This window comes from Choloepus didactylus, chromosome X, assembly GCF_015220235.1.
Source record: "Choloepus didactylus isolate mChoDid1 chromosome X, mChoDid1.pri, whole genome shotgun sequence".
NCBI classification, from domain to species: domain Eukaryota; kingdom Metazoa; phylum Chordata; class Mammalia; order Pilosa; family Megalonychidae; genus Choloepus; species Choloepus didactylus.
Window position 1 is genome coordinate 24,984,432 of NC_051334.1, and position 21,142 is coordinate 25,005,573.

Below are 21,142 nucleotides of genomic sequence, written 5' to 3' on the forward strand. Positions count from 1 at the left end.
AGACTTTACACCCAAAGCACAAGCAACAAAAGAGAAAACAGATAAATGGGAACTCCTCAAGCTTAGAAGTTTCTGTACCTCAAAGGAATTTCTCAAAAAGGTAAAGAGGCAGCCAACTCAATGGGAAAAAAATTTTGGAAACCATGTATCTGACAAAAGACTGTTATCTTGCATATGTAAAGAAATCCTACAACTCAATGACAATAGTACAGACAGCCCAATTATAAAATGGGCAAAAGATATGAAAAGACAGTTCTCTGAAGAGGAAATACAAATGGCCAAGAAACACATGAAAAAATGTTCAGCTTCACTAGCTATTAGAGAGATGCAAATTAAGACCACAATGAGATACCATCTAACACCGGTTAGAATGGTTGCCATTAAACAAACAGGAAACTACAAATGCTGGAGGGGATGTGGAGAAATTGGAACTCTTATTCATTGTTGGTGGGACTGTATAATGGTTCAGCCACTCTGGAAGTCAGTCTGGCAGTTCCTTAGAAAACTAGATATAGAGTTACCATTCGATCCAGCGATTGCACTTCTCGGTATATACCCGGAAGATCAGAAAGCAGTGACACGAACAGATATCTGCACGCCAATGTTCGTAGCATTATTCACAATTGCCAAGAGATGGAAACAACCCAAATGTCCTTCAACAGATGAATGGATAAATAAAATGTGGTATATACACACGATGGAATACTACGCGGCAGTAAGAAGGAACGATCTTGTGAAACATATGACAACATGGATGAACCTTGAAGACATAATGCTAAGCGAAATAAGCCAGGCACAAAAAGAGAAATATCATATGCTACCACTAATGTGAACTTTGAAAAATATAAAACAAATGGCTTATAATGTAGAATGTAGGGGAACTAGCAATAGAGAGCAATTAAGGAAGGGGGAACAATAGTCCAAGAAGAACAGATAAGCTATTTAACGTTCTGGGGATGCCCAGGAATGACTATGGTCTGTTAATTTCTGATGGATATAGTAGGAGCAAGTTCACAGAAATGTTGCTATATTAGGTAACTTTCTTGGGGTAAAGTAGGAACATGTTGGAAGTTAAGCAGTTATCTTAGGTTAGATGTCGTTTTCTTACTCCCTTGTTATGGTCTCTTTAAAATGTTCTTTTATTGTATGTTTGTTTTCTTTTTAACTTTTTGTTCATACAGTTGATTTAAAAAAGAAGGGAAAGTTAAAAAAAAAAAAAAACACGGAAAAAAAAAGATGCAGTGCCCCCTTGAGGAGCCTGTGGAGAATGCAGGGGTATTCGCCTACCCCACCTCCATGGTTGCTAACATGACCACAGACATAGGGGACTGGTGGTTTGATGGGTTGAGCCCTCTACCACAGGTTTTACCCTTGGGAAGATGGTTGCTGCAAAGGAGAGGCTAGGCCTCCCTATAATTGTGCCTGAGAGCCTCCTCCCGAATACCTCTTTGTTGCTCAGATGTGGCCCTCTCTCTCTGGCTAAGCCAACTTGAAACGTGAAATCACTGCCCTCCCCCCTACGTGGGATCAGACACCCAGGGGAGTGAATCTCCCTGGCAACATGGAATATGACTCCCGGGGAGGAATGTAGACCCGGCATCGTGGGACGGAGAACATCTTCTTGACCAAAAGGGGGATGTGAAAGGAAATGAAATAAGCTTCAGTGGCAGAGAGATTCCAAAACGAGCCGAGAGATCACTCTGGTGGGCACTCCTACGCACACTTTAGACAACCCTTTTTAGGTTCTAAAGAATTGGGGTAGCTGGTGGTGGATACCTGGAACTATCAAACTACAACCCAGAACCCATGAATCTCGAAGACAGTTGTATAAAAATGTAGCTTATGAGGGGTGACAATGTGATTGGGAAAGCCATAAGGACCACACTCCACTTTGTCTAGTTTATGGATGGATGAGTAGAAAAATAGGGGAAGGAAACAAACAGACAAAGGTACCCAGTGTTCTTTTTTACTTCAATTGCTCTTTTTCACTCTAATTATTATTCTTGTTATTTTTGTGTGTGTGCTAATGAAGGTGTCAGGGATTGATTTAGGTGATGAATGTACAACTATGTAATGGTACTGTGAACAATCGAAAGTACGATTTGTTTTGTATGACTGCGTGGTATATGAATATATCTCAATAAAATGAAGATAAAAAAAAACCCTAAGGAAATCTGATTTAAGTATGGACTTTGGTCAATAATAATAACAACATATTCACTACTGTTCATTATAACAAATATACCATACTATGGCAAGATGTTAATAATAGGGAAAACTGGATGTGTGGTATATGAGAAATGTCTATTCTAAAACTATTCTAAAACAAAAAGCTTATTTAAAAAAATAAGAAGCAATGGGGAATCATTTTGGTGTGCAGGTAAATCCCGACATTTTACCTATTTCAGGGCAATGAAGTTCTGCATTCCCCACGTCCACATAAACTCTCTGCTCATTCTGAGTTTAATACGAAATTGACTAGCCGAATGACTATTGTAGGAGTCTGTATGACAAAAAAAGATTATCCCGTAGATTGGCTGAGCCCGTGGTGCTGGGGGCTCACGGCAGCGGCGTGGCCTTCACATTGTGGAAAAATTGTAACAACTTTGTCGTGGTGCCTGGAAAGTTTGTAAACCTAACGAATTCCTCTGGTGTCCACAGATCCGCGCATTTCGGTCTTCATTGACGTGTGCTCTAGGAACCGTACCACCCCATTCCGGCCCTGCGGCCCTTTCAGCCGCCGCCCTCGCCATCACTTTGGGAGTTTTCGTCGTTGCTGTCCGCGACGGAAGAGGCGGCTATGAAGTTTCTGTATTAGTCTAACGAAGCTGTTGTTACCAGCATTTGATTGTGGTGGGGGTGGGGGTAGCGGCGTTGGAGTTGTAAATTTGTTGCGTTTTCATGAAATCCTGCGGAGTGTTGCTCGCTACCGCCGCGACAGCTTTCGGTGATGAGAAAAAGAAAATGGCGGCGGGAAAAGCAAGCAGCGAGAGCGAGGAGCGGACTACCAGCCTGACAGCTGAGGAGATGGAAGCGCTAGAAGGACTAGACAGCCGCCTGTTCGGGTTCGTGAGGTTTCACGAAGATGACGCCAGGGCAAAAACCTTACTGGACAAGGCTGTTCGCTACTACGAATCTTTAATTTTAAAAGCTGAAGGAAAAGTGGAGTCTGATTTCTTTTGTCAGTTAGGTCACTTCAACCTCTTGTTGGAAGATTATCCAAAAGCATTATCTGCTTATCAGAGATACTATAGTTTGCAATCTGACTACTGGAAGAATGCTGTGTTTTTATATGGGCTTGGTTTGGTCTACTTTTATTACAGTGCATTTCAGTGGGCAATTAAAGCATTTCAGGAGGTGCTTTACATTGATCCCAACTTTTGTCGAGCCAAGGAAATTCATTTACGACTTGGGATTATGTTCAAAGTGAACACAGACTATGAGTCTAGTTTAAAGCATCTTCAGTTAGCTTTGGTTGACTGTAATCCCTGCACTTTGTCTAGTGCTGAAATTCAATTTCATATTGCCCACCTGTATGAACCCCAAAAGTCACCTGTTGAAGAAAATGAGGAATATGTTTACTTCTCTATACTTTTGTGGAAAGATCTCCATAAAAATATTGCATATTGTGGAGGTGGAAAATGCATGCGTCTGCACACACACACACACCCAAGTAATGCACAGTATATAGCGTTCTGTCATTTAGTTTGGATATATTTGATCTTACACTGAAAACAGTCAAAGAATGAAAAGCAATAACGAGCTAAAACTAAAGACCTAACTGAACGACTGAAAAAGCTAGAGAGTGATCAGCAAAATAACCCTAAAGCAAGTAGACAAAAAGAAATAACAAAGATGAAAGCAGAAATAAATGAGCTGGAGAACAACAACAACAAAGTTAGATCTTTCAGATCAGTAAGATTAACAGACTCCTAGCTAGACTGATAAAGTAAAAAAGAGAGAAGACCTAAATAAACAGAATTAGAAATGAGAAAAGGATAATTACTACAGATCCTCAATAAATTTAAAAAGTCAAAAGAAGATACTATGAGAAAATGTATGCCAATAAGCTAGACAATTTAGAGGAAATGGACAGCTTCCTGGAAACACATGAACATCCTAGAATGACCCAAGAAGAAAGAGAAGACCTCAACAAATCAATCACAGGCACAGAGATCCAATCAGTCATCAAATATCTACCTACAAATAAAAGCCCAGGGCCTGATTGCTTCACAGGAATTTTACCAAACTTTCCAAAAAGAATTTACACCATTCCTACTCAAAGTCTTTCAAAAAATTGGAGAAGAAGGAACACTGCCTAACTCTTTTTATGAAGCTAATATCATTCTGATACCAAAACAAGATAAAGACACCACAAAAAAGGAAAACTATAGTTCAATCTTCCTAATTAATACAGATGCAAAAGTCTTAAACAAAAGGCTTGCCGACTGAATCCAAAGGCACTGCAAAAGTATTATACGCCATGACCAAGTGGAGTTCATTTCTGAGGGTGGTTCAACATAAAATTAATTAATGTAATTCAACATATTAACAAAATGAAAGGGAAAAATCAAATGATAATCTCGCTAGACACTATAAAAGCATTTGACAATTTAACATCTCTTTTTGATAAAAACAGTTCAAAAGGTGGGAGTTGAAGGAATCTTCCTCAATATGATAAAGGGCATATATGAAAAACTCACAGCCAGCATAGTACTCAACAGTGAGAGGCTGAAAGCCTCCCCCCTAAGATCGGGAATGACACAAGGATACCCAGTGATGCTTCTGTTATTCAACATTGTGCTAGAAGTTCTTGCCAGAGCAGTTCACCAAGACAAAGCTATAAAAGGTATTCAAATTGGAAAGGAAGAAACTCATTATTTGCAGATAATACGATCTTATATTTGAAAAAGCCTGAAAATTCAATCACAAAGCTGCTTGAGCTTTTAATAAAGTTCAGCAGAGTGGTGGGATATAATATTAATGCACATAAGTTGGCAATGTTCCTATACACTAGCAATGACCTAATTGAAGAGGCAATAAAAGAATTCCATTCACAATAGCAACTAAAATAATCAAGTACCTGTGAATAAACTTAACCAAGTTCGTAAAAGATGACTACATAGAAAATTACAAAATGTTACTAGAGGAAATAAAAAAAGACCTAAATAGGTGGAAAAATATTCCATGTGCATGGATATGAAGACTAAACATTGTTAAGATGTCACCTCTACCCAAACTGATCTAAATATTCAACACAGTTCTAATCAAAATTGCAACAACCTACTTCACAGACTTGGAAGAGCTAGTTATCAAATTTATTTGGAAGGGAAAGGGGACTCAAATAGCCAAAAACATTCTAAAAAAGAAGGATGAAGTGGGAGGACTCTGAGTTCCAGAGTTTGAAACCAACTGTAAAGTTACAGTGGTCAAAACAGCAGGGTATTGGCATAAAGATAGACTATCAATGGAGTTAAACTGAGAGTTCAGAAATAGATCCCAGATGTACACTTGACTGATTTTTGATAAGGCCCCCAAATCCACAGAACTTGGAGAGAGCAGTCAATATGGATGGATTATCATGAACATAAGATATACTTTGTGAATTTAGGAGCACCCTACTTTATAAGTAAAGTCCACAATCATGAGGCTCGCTTGTGAAACTTACAGTAATTGTAAAGGGGAGGTTAAGCCCACCTATAATTATGCTAGGAGTCATCTCAAGAGAACCTCTTTTGTTGCTCAAACGTGGACTTTCTCTAAGCGTAAGTCTGCAAATAAATTCATCACCCTCCCCCCAATGTGGGACAGGATCCCTAAGATGAATGACCCTTCCTGGCAATGTGGGACATGGATTCCAGGAATGACCCTGACATTGAGGGATTGAGAATGCGTTTGTTTTTTTACCTAAAGGGGGAAAGAAAGGCAACAAAGTAAGGTTTTAGTGGATAAGAGAAGTCAAATAGAGTCAAGAGGCTGTCCTGGAGGTTACTCCTACGCAAGCTTCCCCTGGATATGCCAAATGACTATAGTAAGATAAGCCCAAGTGGATAGTTAATTCCCAAAACCTTAAAGGATACTCACATTCCTATGTGAGACCTGATAAAAGTTGCAATCACTGAGTTTATTCTTCAGAAACTTCAGTGTTTCTGAGTGTTCCCATGCCAGCTGTGTCATAAAACCCAGAGGCTATAGCCTCTTGAACATCAGCTAGATGTGTCCCCTTTGCTCATAAAGTTGACACCCCTTTCCAACATGAACAGGTTAGAGTGGTCACTGCCTAGACATCAGGTTAGGGTGGTCACTGCCTAGAAATCCCTGCAGATTCCTTAAGTGATTAAACTAGAGGAAGGAGTAGCAACCGATAAGATGGAATTTAAGAAGGATTAAGAATACTAAATATTTATATAATTTCCTTTTTCTTAGTTGCTAAGGTATTAGAATAGCTAAAAGTTAAAAATTGAAATGGTGGAACTCTTAAGACTTAGCATCCTTTGAAATTTGTTCTACAGCTACTTGTTAAATTCTAATTTGAAGCTAGACCTTTTTATATATATGTTATATTTCACTATAAGGAAATAACTATTACTATGATACTATATCTCATTACAACTTTGGAAATTTCCTTTTATATCTACTTGTGAAATCATACTTTGAAAGATTTACCTTTTTGTGTATATTTCATAATAAGGAAATAACTGAGACTGTCGAACTATAACCTATAATACTCTCTGAAATTTTCTAACTGCTTGTTATATTGCAGTTGGAAAGTTATTACTTCCATGTATATATGTTATATTCCACAATAAAAAATATGATAAAAAATTAGTCATCTCAAAGAATGTGGTGGAAAGAGCATAATTAAATGGACTGGAGTAGAGGAAAACCTTTTGAATTTACATATTGCTTTGTGTGTTTGACTATAGAGCTTTCTGTATCTTTTTACACCATTATCAGAAAAAGATAAATTTTAAAATGTCTAAATCAAAAGTACAATTAAACAAGTGAAGTGTACTTTTTATTTGTTGGAATAACCATACGGAAAGAAATTATTTAAAATAACTAACTGTTCAGCACTCTTAAGTTGTCTTTACATCCCTGGTCAGATTTTATCTAAGTACAAAACACCATTTCCAAAAACACTGTTTTTAATGATAATATTTTATGCTATTATAAATCCATTCTATGGGTACAAATGAATATGTATGTTTGTGTACAGCCAATAATAATAATATGTCATTGGAAGCTAACATTGGCAGCAGATAGGGAAAATAAATAGCAAAAGGGAAAAATTAATTAAAACCATATCCTTAAAAGTTAGTTTGATATATTATTATTCACTTGTGAAATGTTATGTCTTTAAAAAGTGAAAGAAAACATTTCCTTATTGGATACACCAGGAAAATCTAAAAACAATGATCTGCTCAATAGTAGTGAATACCCTAGATGTGGTTTCAAATATCATTTCCATTCAAAAGAACCTAGATTCCTTTTTATGACAGAAATAAGCAATATTGAGCTACCTTTTGAAGTCATGTTATAGGCTCAGAAATAGTGTTAGCCACAAATGGGATAAGTTGAGCTTCAATAAGAACAATAACTGCAAATATTTTGAAACTCATCAGATATTTGCATTTCATAAGTTTATGATGGTACTTTAAAAGTTTCTTTTAGATTATTTTATACATCCACTGTTTACTCTGAAAACTAGTAAATAAAATGTTCAGTGAACACACACACAAAAAAATCATAACCATCTTCTTCAGGGATCTGTAGTGTATCCTGCTTTAACCTAGGTCTGCTCAGGCAAAGCTTCCCTCTAAATGCTCCATCACTCTACCTGTCAAAGAATAACTCAATAATATATATGTAATTATTATCATGCTATTGTATTTGCATAAAGGGAAACTGATGCATATACTGATTTCATCTATGAAAGTCGGAAAAAGGACTTAAATATGAAAAAGCGGAAAGAAGAAATTACAGACATTTGAAAATAATGAACTGTTTTCTTCTTTTTGAGTCAGTTGCTATTCCCCAGCAGCTGATGTCACTTGCAGTTTGCTGTCCTTAGGCAGCTAGATGGGTCCTCAAAGAAAACAAGTTCAGCTGTTGATTGCTTTTCCAGAAGACCTCGGTTGTTTAACTGTTCACTACACGTGACAGGCTGCTTCTGCATTATGTCTTTCAGTGTCCTTTTGGTAGCACCTCCATCTGAGTTACTCCAGTCCGCATCTTGTCACTTACTCATTTACAGAACTAGTCTTCCTTTCCTACCCTAGCACAACTTTATGCTTCCTCTCCCCCAAGCCAGAAACCCCATTTCCTCCTCAAGACATTGTAGTTATCACTTTAGGTGGTAATGTTCATCTTCCTACCATCACCCAGCTATTCTGACAGCCTGAAGCATTTCTGTATATCTCCTTTGTTTCCTCTAAAACTTCTGGTAACAAGGTTTTTGCATTATTGCAATGCATGCTCCTTAACATCAATGTTACCGTGCAGCAAAAAAGCCATATGCTGCAGATGTAGTTGCAAGTTATGTATTAGCTCTGCCCACTTCTCCATCATTATAATGAGATTCCCTTATGCATAATTTCAGCTTCAGTCCTGTATGTACAAAAACTCCACGAGTCAGTATTAATTCCTTTATAGCTTAAGAGATCCTGGTTTCACCTGATTACTTTATTACAGGGAGATTTTTCTAAAAACCAAGGCAATTGAACTAATGATTTCTGTTTAAAGTAGAATTCATGGTTGTTTAAATGCTTTCTAATGACCCTTTGCCATCCTCTCCAAGGAAGGAGGGAAACCAACATGTGTATGTGTGTGTGTGTGTGTGTGTGTGTCAGTGTATGAGTGTGTGTGTCTATATGTTTGAGTTTAATTTTTTTCCTTTAATTTACAATGACTGCTTAGTTCCAGTTTTGGGTTTTGATTCTTTCTTGCCAGATTCCTTTTTGTTGTTGTTGTTCCTGTTTTCACTTTTTCAAAGGTGTTTTGACACTCTTACATGTTAGCTGTACACTCTTGTTATCTCCTGATTTTCCAGATGTCAATTTATTTTTTGCTGAGGCAGAAAGTCATTATAATTTATGCTCTGATGTTTTGCTTTAGGCCTTTTAAAATAAAAATTTGAAATTATCATCAGTGTAAATGTGCTCTCAATTTTAAGATTTCACTGTCCATTCTGGAAGTGGGAATCATGAGAGATTCTATGGCTAAATAGGAAAAACATAAAGGTGTTCCTGAGCAGCATGGTGATGGAGATATTCTGTAATCTGCACTGTCCAATATGGTAGCCACTGGCCACACATTACTGAGACCTTGAAATATGGCTAGTGCAGCTGAGGAACAAAGTTTAAGTTTCATTTTATTTAATTTAAACTTGAGTGGATATGGCCACTGTGGCTACTGGATTGGACAACATAGCACTAAGGCTGGCAGACACTTCTCAGTAATTTTACTGGGTGCTTTATTACATTTTATTATGGCATGACTTAGTTCCTTCATCCAGAAAATATACAGAAAACATAAAAAACTATGTGAATTAAAAGTAGCACTTAATATTTGGTAGATTGCATTCCACAGTAGGATGTATCAATGCAGCTAGAATGACTCTTCAGAACACCTGAACAACACCACTGTCTGTCACAACCAGCAATCTGCTGGTTGCCTTAGATTCCTAATTACTGTGATAACAAATTACCACTACCTTAGATTCCTAATTACTGTGATAACAAATTACCACTAACTTAGTGTCTTAAAACAACACGATTTTATTATCCTAAAATTCTGGAAGTCAGAAGTCTGAAATCAGTTTCACTGGGCTAAAATCAAGGTGTTCACAGGTATGCATTCCTTCTGAGGACCCTAAGAGAATCCAGCTCCTTGCCTTTCCCAACTTCTCAAGGCCACCTACATTTGTTGGCTCGTGGCCCCTTCCTCCATCTTCAAGCCAGCATTGTAGCATCTTCTCTCCTTTCCGACCTCTGCCTCTGCACCTACATTTACTCTTATCAACACCAATCTCCCTGCATCCCTCTTACAAAGACCCATGTGATTATGCTGAACCCACCCAGATAATCCAGGATAATCTCCCCATCTTAAAATCCTTAGTTTAATCACCTCTGCAAAATCCTTTTTCCATGTAAGGTAACAGATTCACAGGTTCTGGGAGCTAGGAAATGGACATCTTTGTGGGGGAAAGGAGGGGGTGGATAATTCTGTCTAACATACTGGTATAATAAACAAATTGCCTAGGAATTGAGTACTAATGGATTTTGAAGTGTGAATCTTCAAAGGTGGCTGATGGCAGGGTTGCTCATGGCTAAAGCCCATCCTATGATGAGTGTGAATCAACCAGGTACCCTGGTCTATTGTCTTACTTGCCACATGCAGGTATGCTGTGTAGGTCTCTGCACTGACCTTTAGGACCTTCCCTAGGACAGAAAAATCTTAGTCCTGAGAATAATATTGGGGCACACATTTCATTGAAGAGAAAATCCCATATGTCTGCCAATGTAGAATCAAATCTCTAGAATAAATTTTAATATTCTGGTATTTTGGAATAGGAGGAATAGGCTGGAAGGCATTTCTCTGAATGACTTCTGGCTGAAGTGTGCTTTAAGATTTTGGTCTTCAGTGTGCTTTAAGACTGCTCTGTATTTGACTGGCCTTTTAACTTTCATCTGATATGCGAACGAGTATTTACATTGTCAGTGGAGAAGGGAGAATCAGAGGGAGGAAGAGATGGATGGCTATACTAAATTTTATTAATCTCTACATGTTTAATGTTATTAGAGATTTTGTTATTAGAAGTTTAAGGCATTAAACTTTGAAGAGAAGTCGCCTCAGATTATAACATGTTAAAAACTGTGAGAGAAGTAGCTTCCAAAAAGGCTATAAATGTAGCCAAGATATGTATAGGACATGGAGGGATATAGTTAGTACCTTTTCATTCTTCATTTATCAGCTTAGAATTCTCTTCCTTCACTGATCATGTCCCAAATGTATTTACCCTATGTTAATGTATTTTGCTCCATATTATAATTTATTGTTTACTGGTACTTCTTAAGTATACCTATACTCCCTTCTAAAACAGTTTCTTTTTCTGGGCTCTCCAAATCAGTAAACATAACTTTCAGCTGCCTGGTTGCTTAAGTCAGAAACCTGGAAAGTTCTGAGGCCATTCTCTCTTCTCACAGCTACCAACCATGCATCATAAGGTACAGCTAATACTATGTTCTGTATGTCTTTAAAAGTCATCTCCTTCTCTCCATTGCCACTGCTATTTCTTTAACAGAGTCAACCATTCCTTAAACTATTGCAAGCACCTCTAACTAGTCTTCTCCTGCCTCCCTCCTGTGATCTTCCAACAACACAAATATGACCCTAATCTCAGACCATCCATCCGAACATGTTTATAAATCCTTTCTCTTTCCTTTATTGGAAAGAAAAACTAAGGTTTACAAGGCCTTGTTTCAGCTAATTTTTACATCTTAGACAATGGCTATTTTCCACCATTCTAGCTGAAAATATAGTACAATGACCAAAGAGTACAAGGCTCTGGAATTAGTGTCTTGGTTCACTTTAGCACAGAGCTGTAGGATTTGACAAGTTATTACCATTCTGTGATTCAGTTATATCACCTTATAAATTAAGATGATAATATGTTCTCAATTGGCTAATGAGAATGCACATAAAGGCCTTACTACAGTGTCTCCTATATTATTAAATGCTCAATTAAATGTGTGTTATAATTATTACCATTACTATTCACAGATACAGGTGTCTTAGCTGGGAAGGCAAGTAAGCCATTAAAAGGTACATTAATGAGCAGGTCACTATTGTGAGCAACTGGAGTTCAATCACAAAGTGGATGTCTGAATAATATTGTAGAACATGCCCCATGGTTACCCCATCCAAGGGGTGAGGAATCTAGGTCGTTAACCTCCAACTTATAGCCACCATTTTCTGAGGCCTATGTCTAGGGACACCAACAACCCAGCACTTCTGTTCTGTTCCATACACAAACTGAACATGCTCCTGTAGTCCAAGAAAGCCCTCAGGAAGGTATCTGTAGTAGGAAGTTGTAAAACATGCATGGGAACCAGCAGTCAGGGCATATGGGTGAAGCATGGACACCATCTGTTATAAAAGGTACAAGAACTGAGGCTCTGTGAAGCAAATGACTAGTCCAAAGATACTGCTACACGGTGTTTGAGTCAGGATTTGAAAACAGGTATATCTGACTCCAAAATACTTTCAGTTTTCATCAAATTATGGTGGGGTTAGTGGCTAAATGGGAAGGGATCCTGTGAAAGAGGTTGGAGATGTATAGAGACAGTGAGCCAGCCTGGTCACTGTAACTCAACAGTCTCCCTACTTAGGAAGCAGAGATGCAATAAAAGATACTAATTAATCAACTTATCATTTGGTAAACATTTGCTGCTGGGAAGCATTATATTATAGGCTATTATATTTTGTTAACAATTATATCATATCACATCATATATTTTATATTAAAAGCATGGTTTGAGTCAGGCAGTATGACTCCAGAATCCTCTCTCTTACACTACCCTGCTTCTCAGACCCCAAGTATTTAAGATTTCAGAGTCAGAGTCAGACAGACTTGAGCTTGAATCATGGTTGCATGTCTAACTGATAATATTTCTTTGGGAAAATTATTTGGCATATCTATTCTTTAATTTCATTTTCTATAAATGGATCTCATAGGTAAGAGGACCATCAGTACCTACCTCATACGGTGGATGTAATAATTAATGTGAGGACTTATTTAAAGTGATAGGGATAGGAAACATTAAAAACAAGCTTAATAAAATCACATAAAATATATCTACAAAGGGTAGATCAAAAAGTGAAAAAATATGGCAGATATGTAGAACCACAAGGAAGACCAAACATACAACATTCCCAAAATTTTGAAGAAGAGATCATAAATAAATCCTAAAATACTAGAGGACAGATTTCCTGAAATAGAGGAAGGCTTGGAGCAGTTATTTAAAACAATCAACATGTCTCATGCTCCCTGAATAATTAACAGAGATCAAGATGCAAATATATTATGCTAAAATGGCTAAAACTGACGGATAAAAAAAATCAAATCCTAGAAGCACACTTACAGAAAAGCAAGGGGAAAGATATCAGACTTGACCTTGAATTCTAGGCATAGCCAAACATAAAGACGTTTAGGGGAACAAGAGACTCTCTCTTCTTGTCATTTTGGCTAAGGGGTGATGAATTTTTCCCAGCATTCTCCAGTACATTTATGATTTATTAGCTAGAATTGAGTCACATACCAAGCCCTGACCCAATCACTGTCAATAATTATAAGATCACCACAGGCCAATCAGAAGCTCAGGATGGGCTGTGGGGGCGAGGGGTAGGGAGAGTGGAATAAATGAACACAATTAAGAGTTAGGAAAGAAGAAAGCAATGGATACTAGTCAGGCAACTGACAATGTGCACTACTGAGACAGCAGAGAAAATTTTAAAGAAAAAGGCTGTGACCCAAAAACTCTATACCTATGCAATTTTCCATTCATTTGTAACAAGATAAAATGTTCTCAAATATGCAAGGATTCAGAAGATGTAGCAGCCACAAACAATTCTTGGAAAATCTATGTGAGGTCATTACTCAGCCAACTTAATTAACTGAAGTATTGATGATGAATCTTAAATCCAGCTAAAATTGTCTGAAATATATATTACTATTTTACTTACTGTAAAAAAAGAATCTAATATTATAATTCCTAAAGGGAAATTACAAAATAAAAACCTAGTCATTTGAATATAATAAAGCAGAACAAAAAAGAAAAAAAACCAAATCCCAGGATGACAGGAGGAAATGAAGTATATGAATGCAAATACCTCATTTTTCATTAGGATTTGTCAGCAGATATCTCTCAGTTTTTAAAATTAAAAGAAGATAAGTATAATTAAACAAAATAAACAGCATAACTTCCAAATTCTTTGAGGGAAAAGCAAAGCAAAATAGATCATTAAAGTAAAGAAGAAAAAAAAATTGGGAGGCACCAGAAAAGCATAGAATTTGGTGCACATAAAAGAAATTCAATCCAGTCTGATATCAGTAAAAGAACATACCAAGACTGAGTTGGTATTTCAGGAGTACAGGAATTTTATCAATATAATTAATTATATCAGTAGGTTAAAGGAAGCACTGAAAAGAAGGGTGTTGAAGAAATTAAAAATCTAATCATGGCTCTAAAAAAGGATAAGAATGCTAAGGCAAGGAAAGGAAAATTAAGAAAAAGGCAGGAAACGGAAGAGAAGGAAAGGAAGATTCCTGATAAACTCGTCATAAGATAAAGATATTTCCTAATCATGACAGAGAATACCTTCCTCCAACTAAGAATTAAAAATCACACCAATGACAGAACGCTGAAAAAAACATCCATTAAAATCAGTTCCCCCCAAAAAGGAGCCCAGCAATTCTACTATTTATCATTCTTCAAAAATTCAGGCCATTTTAATAATGTAAACTCAAAAATTGAGATGTGATCAGAGTGATTGTATAGCATTATTTTCAGACAATATAAGTATCTACCCAATTATCCAGGAGATTTTAACAAAAACTATTTCTAGAGAATTCAGTAAAGTGGTAGAATTGAAATTATATTTAGAAGTAAATAATATAAGAAAAATACCTAGATAGATAAATCTAATTATCTAATTTAAATAAAGTAAGTGGGAGAGAACCTAACATGGCAGCTAGGAGAGACAGGGCAAAAAATCACCTCTGTGAAAAATACTAGATAAAAGACAGAAAGTGACCCAGAACACCAGTTCCAGCAATGCACCAGCTGGACAAGGTCTGCTAAATCCACAGGGTCCTTGCACTTGGTGAAACCGGGACTCTGTGTTCTGAAATGAGTGAGTAAGCCGCTGAATATCCGGCAGCCAAGCTGTGATGTGGAGAAACCAACGGTTGGTGTTTGGATTTGGACTTGTTCTTTTTTAAAAAAACCCAAAAGTGGCTGCAGATACGGCAGCAAGAACCACACAGTGAAGTGCGGCAGGAATGGGCTGTGCGAACGCCTCAATATCTGGCGTGGAAGATAGCCTTTCGCACACCCACTGCTAATTGTCTCAGAGCGAGGAAGGTAGAGGTGAGCCAAAAGGGGAAAAAAAACATGCCCCTTGCAGCCATCTTCCCAGAGGGCTGGGAACACTCCTGCCTGGCACCGGAACCAGAGCCCAGAGCCGCACCAAAAAACCCAGTGTGACAGGAAGTGTTTCCAGCAACACAGGTACATGCCACAATATTGGGTGTGGACAACAGCCTTTCGTGCACCCGCAGCTAACTGTCCTGGAGCTGGGAAGGTGGAGCTGTGCGAAAAGAGGGAAATTAACATGCCCCATTCAGCCATCCTTACAGCAGGCTGGGAACAAACCTACACGGCCCGGCGGCCCAGAACTTCCCTTGAGGGACAGTGTGCATTTGTGATATGGCACAACCTTCCCTCAGTAGAGGCCCTAGAAGGGCATGGCTTGGAAGAGTGACCCACTCGGAAATCCCAGGGACCATACACCAATACCAAAGACTTGTGGGTCGGTGCCAGAGACAATATGTGGCGAGCCTGAAATGAAGCTTTAGACTCTTGCAACAGCCTTGAATCTCTAGGAACGCCTGGGAGGTTTGATTATTAAAGCTGCCCTTCATCCCTAACCACTCAGACACACACCCCACATTCAGGGCAGACAGCACCAACAACACACCCAAACTTGGTGCACCAATTGGACCCCACAAGAATCAGACGCCCACACACCACAAAGATAAAGTTGGGGGGAACTGACTTGAGGGGAATAGGTGACTCGCAGATGCCATCTGCTGGTTAGTTAGAGAAAGTGTACACCACCAAGCTGTAGATCTGACAAATCAGAGATTCATCTCTGAATAATCCTACTCATCCTAAAAGAACCCTATCAAGTAAAGCAAATGCCCAGAGGCCAAAAACAACAGAACATTTTAAAGCATATGATAAAACTAGATGATATGGATAACCCAAACCCAAACACCCAAATCAAAAGACCAGAGGAGACACAGTACTTGGAGAAAGCATGGCACAGGATATAAAGGACATGAAGAAGAGCATGGCACAGGATATAAATGACATGAAGAAGACCTGGAGGAGCATAAAAAGAAATTGCATGAGTAAATAAAAAACAGATGATCTTATGGAAATAAAAGAAACTTTTGACCAAATTAAAAAGATTCTGGATACTCATAGTACAAGACTAGAGGAAGATGAACAATGAATCAGCGACCTCAAGGACCACAGAACAGAAAATGAAAGAACAAAAGAAAGAATGGGGAAAAAAATTGAAAAAATTGAAATGGACCTCAGGGATATGATAGATAAAATAAAACATCCAAATATAAGACTCATTGCTGTCCCAGAAGGGGAAGATAAGGGTAAAGGTCTAGAAAGAGTATTCAAAGAAATTGTTGGGGAAAACTTCCCAAACCTTCTACACAATATAAATACACAAAGCATAAATGCCCAGCAAACTCCAAATAGAATAAATCAAAAAAAAAACCACTCCAAGACATATTCTGATCATACTGTCAAATACTGAAGAGAATGAGCAAGTTCTGAAAGCAGTAAGAGAAAAGCAATTCACCACATACAAAGGAAACAACGTAAGACTAAGTAGTGACTACTCAGTGGCCACCATAGAGGCGAGAAAGCAGTGGCATGACATATTTAAAATTCTGAGAGAGAAAAATTTCCAACCAAGAACACTTTATCCAGCAAAACTCTCCTTCAAATTTGAGGGAGAGCTTAAATTTTTCACTGACAAACAAATGCTGAGACATTTTGCTAATAAAAGCCCTGCCCTACTTCAAATACTAAAGGGAGCCCTACCGACAGAGAAACAAAGAAAGAAGAGAGAAAGATGGAGAAAGGTTCAGTACTAAAGAGATTCAGTATGGGTACATTAAAGGACATTAAGAGAGAGATGGAAAAAATATATCTGACAAACATAAACCAAAGGATAGGATGGCTGATTCAAGAAATGACTTCACAGTAATAACATTGTATGTGAATGGATTAAACTCCCCAATTAAAACATATAGATTGGCAGAATGGATCAAAAAAAATGAACCATCAATATGTTGCATACAAGAGACTTATCTTAGACACAGGGGTATAAAGAAATTGAAAGTGAAAGGATGGAAAAAATGTTTCATGCAAGCTACAGCCAAAAGAAAGCAAGAGTAGCAATATTAATCTCAGATAAAACAGACTTTAAATGCAAGGATGTTATGACAGACAAAGAAGGCCACTACATACTAATAAAAGGGGCAATTCAACAAGAAGAAATAACAATCATAAATGTTTATGCACCCAATCATGGTGCCACAAAATACATGAGACAGAAAATGGCAAAACTAAAGGATTCAATGGATGGTTCCACAATAATTGTGGGAGACTTCAACACATCAGTCTCTCCTATAGATAGATCAACCAGACAGAAGACCAATAAGGAAATTGAAAACCTACACAATCTGATAAATGAATTTGATTTAACAGACATATATAGAACATCATATCCCAAATCATCAGGATACACATTTTTCTCTAGTGATCACAGAACTTTCTGCAGAATAGACCATATGCTGGGACATAAAACAAGCCACAATAAATTTTTAAAAAATTGAAGTTATTCAAAGCACATTCTCTGACCAGAATGGAATACAATTAGAAGTCAATAGACACCAGAGACTTAGACAATTCACAAACACTTGGAGGTTAACTCCTAAAATAAATGGTTTATGATGTAGAAGGTAGGGGAACTAGCGATAGAGAGCAATTAATGAAGGGGGAAAGATAACCCAATAAGAAGAGATAAGTTATCATGGGTAAATTTAACATTCTGGGAATGCCCAGGAATGAGTATGGTTTGTTAATTTCTGATGGGTATGGTAGGAACAAATTGACAGAAATGTTGCTATATTAGGTTATTTTCTTGGGCTAGAGTAGGAACATGTTGGAAGTAAAGTAGTTATTTTAGGTTAGTTGTCTTTTTCTTACTCCCGTGTTATGGTTTGTTTGAAATGTTTCTTTATTGTATATCTTTTAAAAAAATTTTTTTTGGACATAGTTAATTTTTTAAAAAAAGTTAATTAAGAGTTAATGACAATCAAAGCAATATATGATACTGGAGTGGATCTAAGAATGGAGAAGAAAAGCTCAAAGGGGGCATAAGGAAAAATTGGAATATAGAATTTATGCTTTATATCCATATTAATTTTCTTGAATTAACTGCAGTTAATGACATAAGTGAATATCCTTGTTCGTAGGAAATGTACATGGAAGTGTTATGAGTTCAAGGAGTATGATACATGCAACCTGCTCTCAAATGTTCAGAAGATGATAAATGGGTAGATAGATAATTGATAGGAAGATAATAGATATAGTTGAAAGAAAGTGAGAGGCGGAGGAGGGAGGGAGGGATGGAGAGAGGAAGGAAGGAAGGAAGGAAGGAAGGAAGGAAGGAAGGAAGGAAGGAAGGAAGGAAAGAGAAAGAAAGGTATTGCAAAGGTAGCAAAACGTAAAATTGGTAGATATGGATATCTGGGGATGGGGGGGTGTTGGAATTCTCTGTATGGGGTTTGTATTGTATTTGCAACTATCCTACATGTTTGAAATTATTTCAAAATAAAAATTAAAAAGAATTTTAAAAATTAAAAATAAACTAAGTAAATTTTAAAAAAGCCCATTTAGTAACTCATTTGAAATAACAGTTAAAACTCAGAATTCAAGGCACACATGTAACAGAAATACACATTAAGTTTATAAAGAAAAGTGCAACATGTTACCAAGGAACATGAAATACTTGCCTCTGGATTAAAGAGTCTACATAACATAAAGATTACAATTCTTCCAAAGTTACTATGTAGGATTTGTTTGTTTTCTTACTTTGTTCCTGTTGGGAACTACTTATCTTTTTATTTCCTTGTTTCCCAACTACTATGGCCAGGTGGTTTTTTTGTTTTTTCCTTTTTTCTAACTATTTATTTTTTACTTATTAGAGAAGTTGTGGGTTACAGAACAATCATGCTTAAAATAAAGGATTCCCATAGACCACACTATTATTGACATCTTGCACTGGTGTGGAACATTTGTTACAACTGATAAAGGCACATTTTTATAATTGTACTATTAACTATAGTACATGGTTTAAGTTAGGGTTCACTGTTTGTGTTGTACAGTTCCAAGGAGTTTTTAAAACTTTTATGCTAGTAACACATACATAACCTTTAATTTCCCACTTTTAACTACTATGTAAGTTTAATGCAATATAAATATAAATCTATTCATTTTGTTTTAGTTATTGATAACACGATTTTAAAAGTTTATCAGAAAAAAAGTCATTAAAATAGTCAGGAACTTCTGAAAAAAAATAAAGTATGGTGCAATTTTTTTTCATTATCAATTATTATAAATGACTGTTAAGCTACAATATTTAAAAGAGTCTGGTACTAATTCCATAACTGACAGAGTCTAGAAGACCCAGAGAGATATCCAGGCATGTAAAAATTGAGTACATAGTTTTTAAAAAGTGGTGATTATAAACAGTAAACATTATTGAATTAATATTTGGGGGAAAATGGATATTCTTTTAGAAGATACATAAAATTCACCAAAATTTTAGTAATTAATTAGAAAATTATAAGCATTGCAACAGACACACAGGAAAATGAGATGAAAAATTTCCATGAACTCATGAAAATGAGTTCCTTTAATGATACTTCATTAAAAGAAAAAAACCCAAAGAACTTTTACTGTTTCCCAAGGAAAACAGTAAAAGTTGCCCAACTGTCAGTAGTCATCAAAGAAACAGTCTTATTTTCCCAGTCAGAGACAGGTAGGAAGGGAATCACCAAACCTTGCTAAAGAATTTGAATTTTGTTCTAAGCCCAGTGCAAATCATTGGAGAGTTTTCTCAGGGAAATATTAACTGATTTAACCCTTTAGAAAAATTACTTTAGTTAAGGAGAGGAGAATGGGGTTTAGTGTGGGAAAAGAAGTTATCAGGGAGACAAGCTTCTTTAGAAGCCTAATGAGATGAAAGATGGTGTTAATTTTTACTAGAGGAATTCTCCAACTTTATTGCTCATGTGATTCTCACGAATGGTGTTGAAGTTCACATTCTGATCTGTAGGTGTGAGATGGGGCCTGAGAATCCCCATTTCTAACAGGCTCTCAGGTGATGGGGGCACTGCTGGCCCATGGACCACTCTGCATTCAGAAAATATCTTTAAACTTTAAAGACAGTGAAGGAAGAAAGCATGCAGTTTGCACTTGCATTTGTGTTACAGCAGGTGGGTGTTGTTGAAGGGTTGGATGTGGGGATTGAGAGGAAGAAATGAATCAGTTATGAGATCAAAAAATCTGAGAATCATATTATAAAATAATACTTTTACATGGGAAAACATTTACCATATGATCCAAATTTAAAAACAGGTATAACATACCTCAAAATATAAGACTACCTTGATTACAGTTTTTCTACTTTGTATTTTTCTTTTTTCTAAATTTTTAATAATGAATTTATATTACATTTATAATTGGAAATACTTTACTCCTTTTCTTCAAAGATGTAAAGCTTATATGGCATGAGGGCATCATCTGTTCAATCTACAGTGGTGGGCACACATATTTCTGTTATATTTTCTTCTGTGTTCTTTACATGTTTGAAATTTTTTATAATTTAAAACCATGCATAATTAAATTATAAATAGCTAAGTAAAAAGATCTATTTATTCTTATTTTCACATAGAATATTATATAAGATGCAGCTACATAGCACATCTTTTTGGATATTTGGACCATCTTTCAACTGATTTTTATTTCTCTACTGTGTGGTTTGCCTGCCTGGATAGTTTATATTTGTTGACCTAGTTTCACCGGTTTCTCCATAGAAAACTCACTGTCAGGGCATCATCTTTTAATAATATATATTGTTTAAAAGCATAGCCAACAACTTTCAACATTGGGCTTCTTTCTACCCAGTTCTCCCACTGGAAATGCTAATGGTCCAAGGTCTAATAGTTGGCAAGCGGCACCTGGCAGAGCCAGAGGGATTC

General features: G+C 36.8%; 1 protein-coding gene across 1 annotated transcript in view; it reads left to right on the forward strand.

The window, feature by feature from the left end:
• Positions 1-2,901: 2,901 nt before the first annotated feature.
• The window catches only part of LOC119522042 (histone demethylase UTY-like), a 120,601-nt gene continuing 102,360 nt past the window's right edge, over positions 2,902-21,142 (forward strand). The window contains exon 1 of the mRNA XM_037820762.1: positions 2,902-3,683. Within this exon, the coding sequence (XP_037676690.1) occupies positions 2,902-3,683 (782 nt within the window). The remainder of the gene's footprint in view (positions 3,684-21,142) is intronic.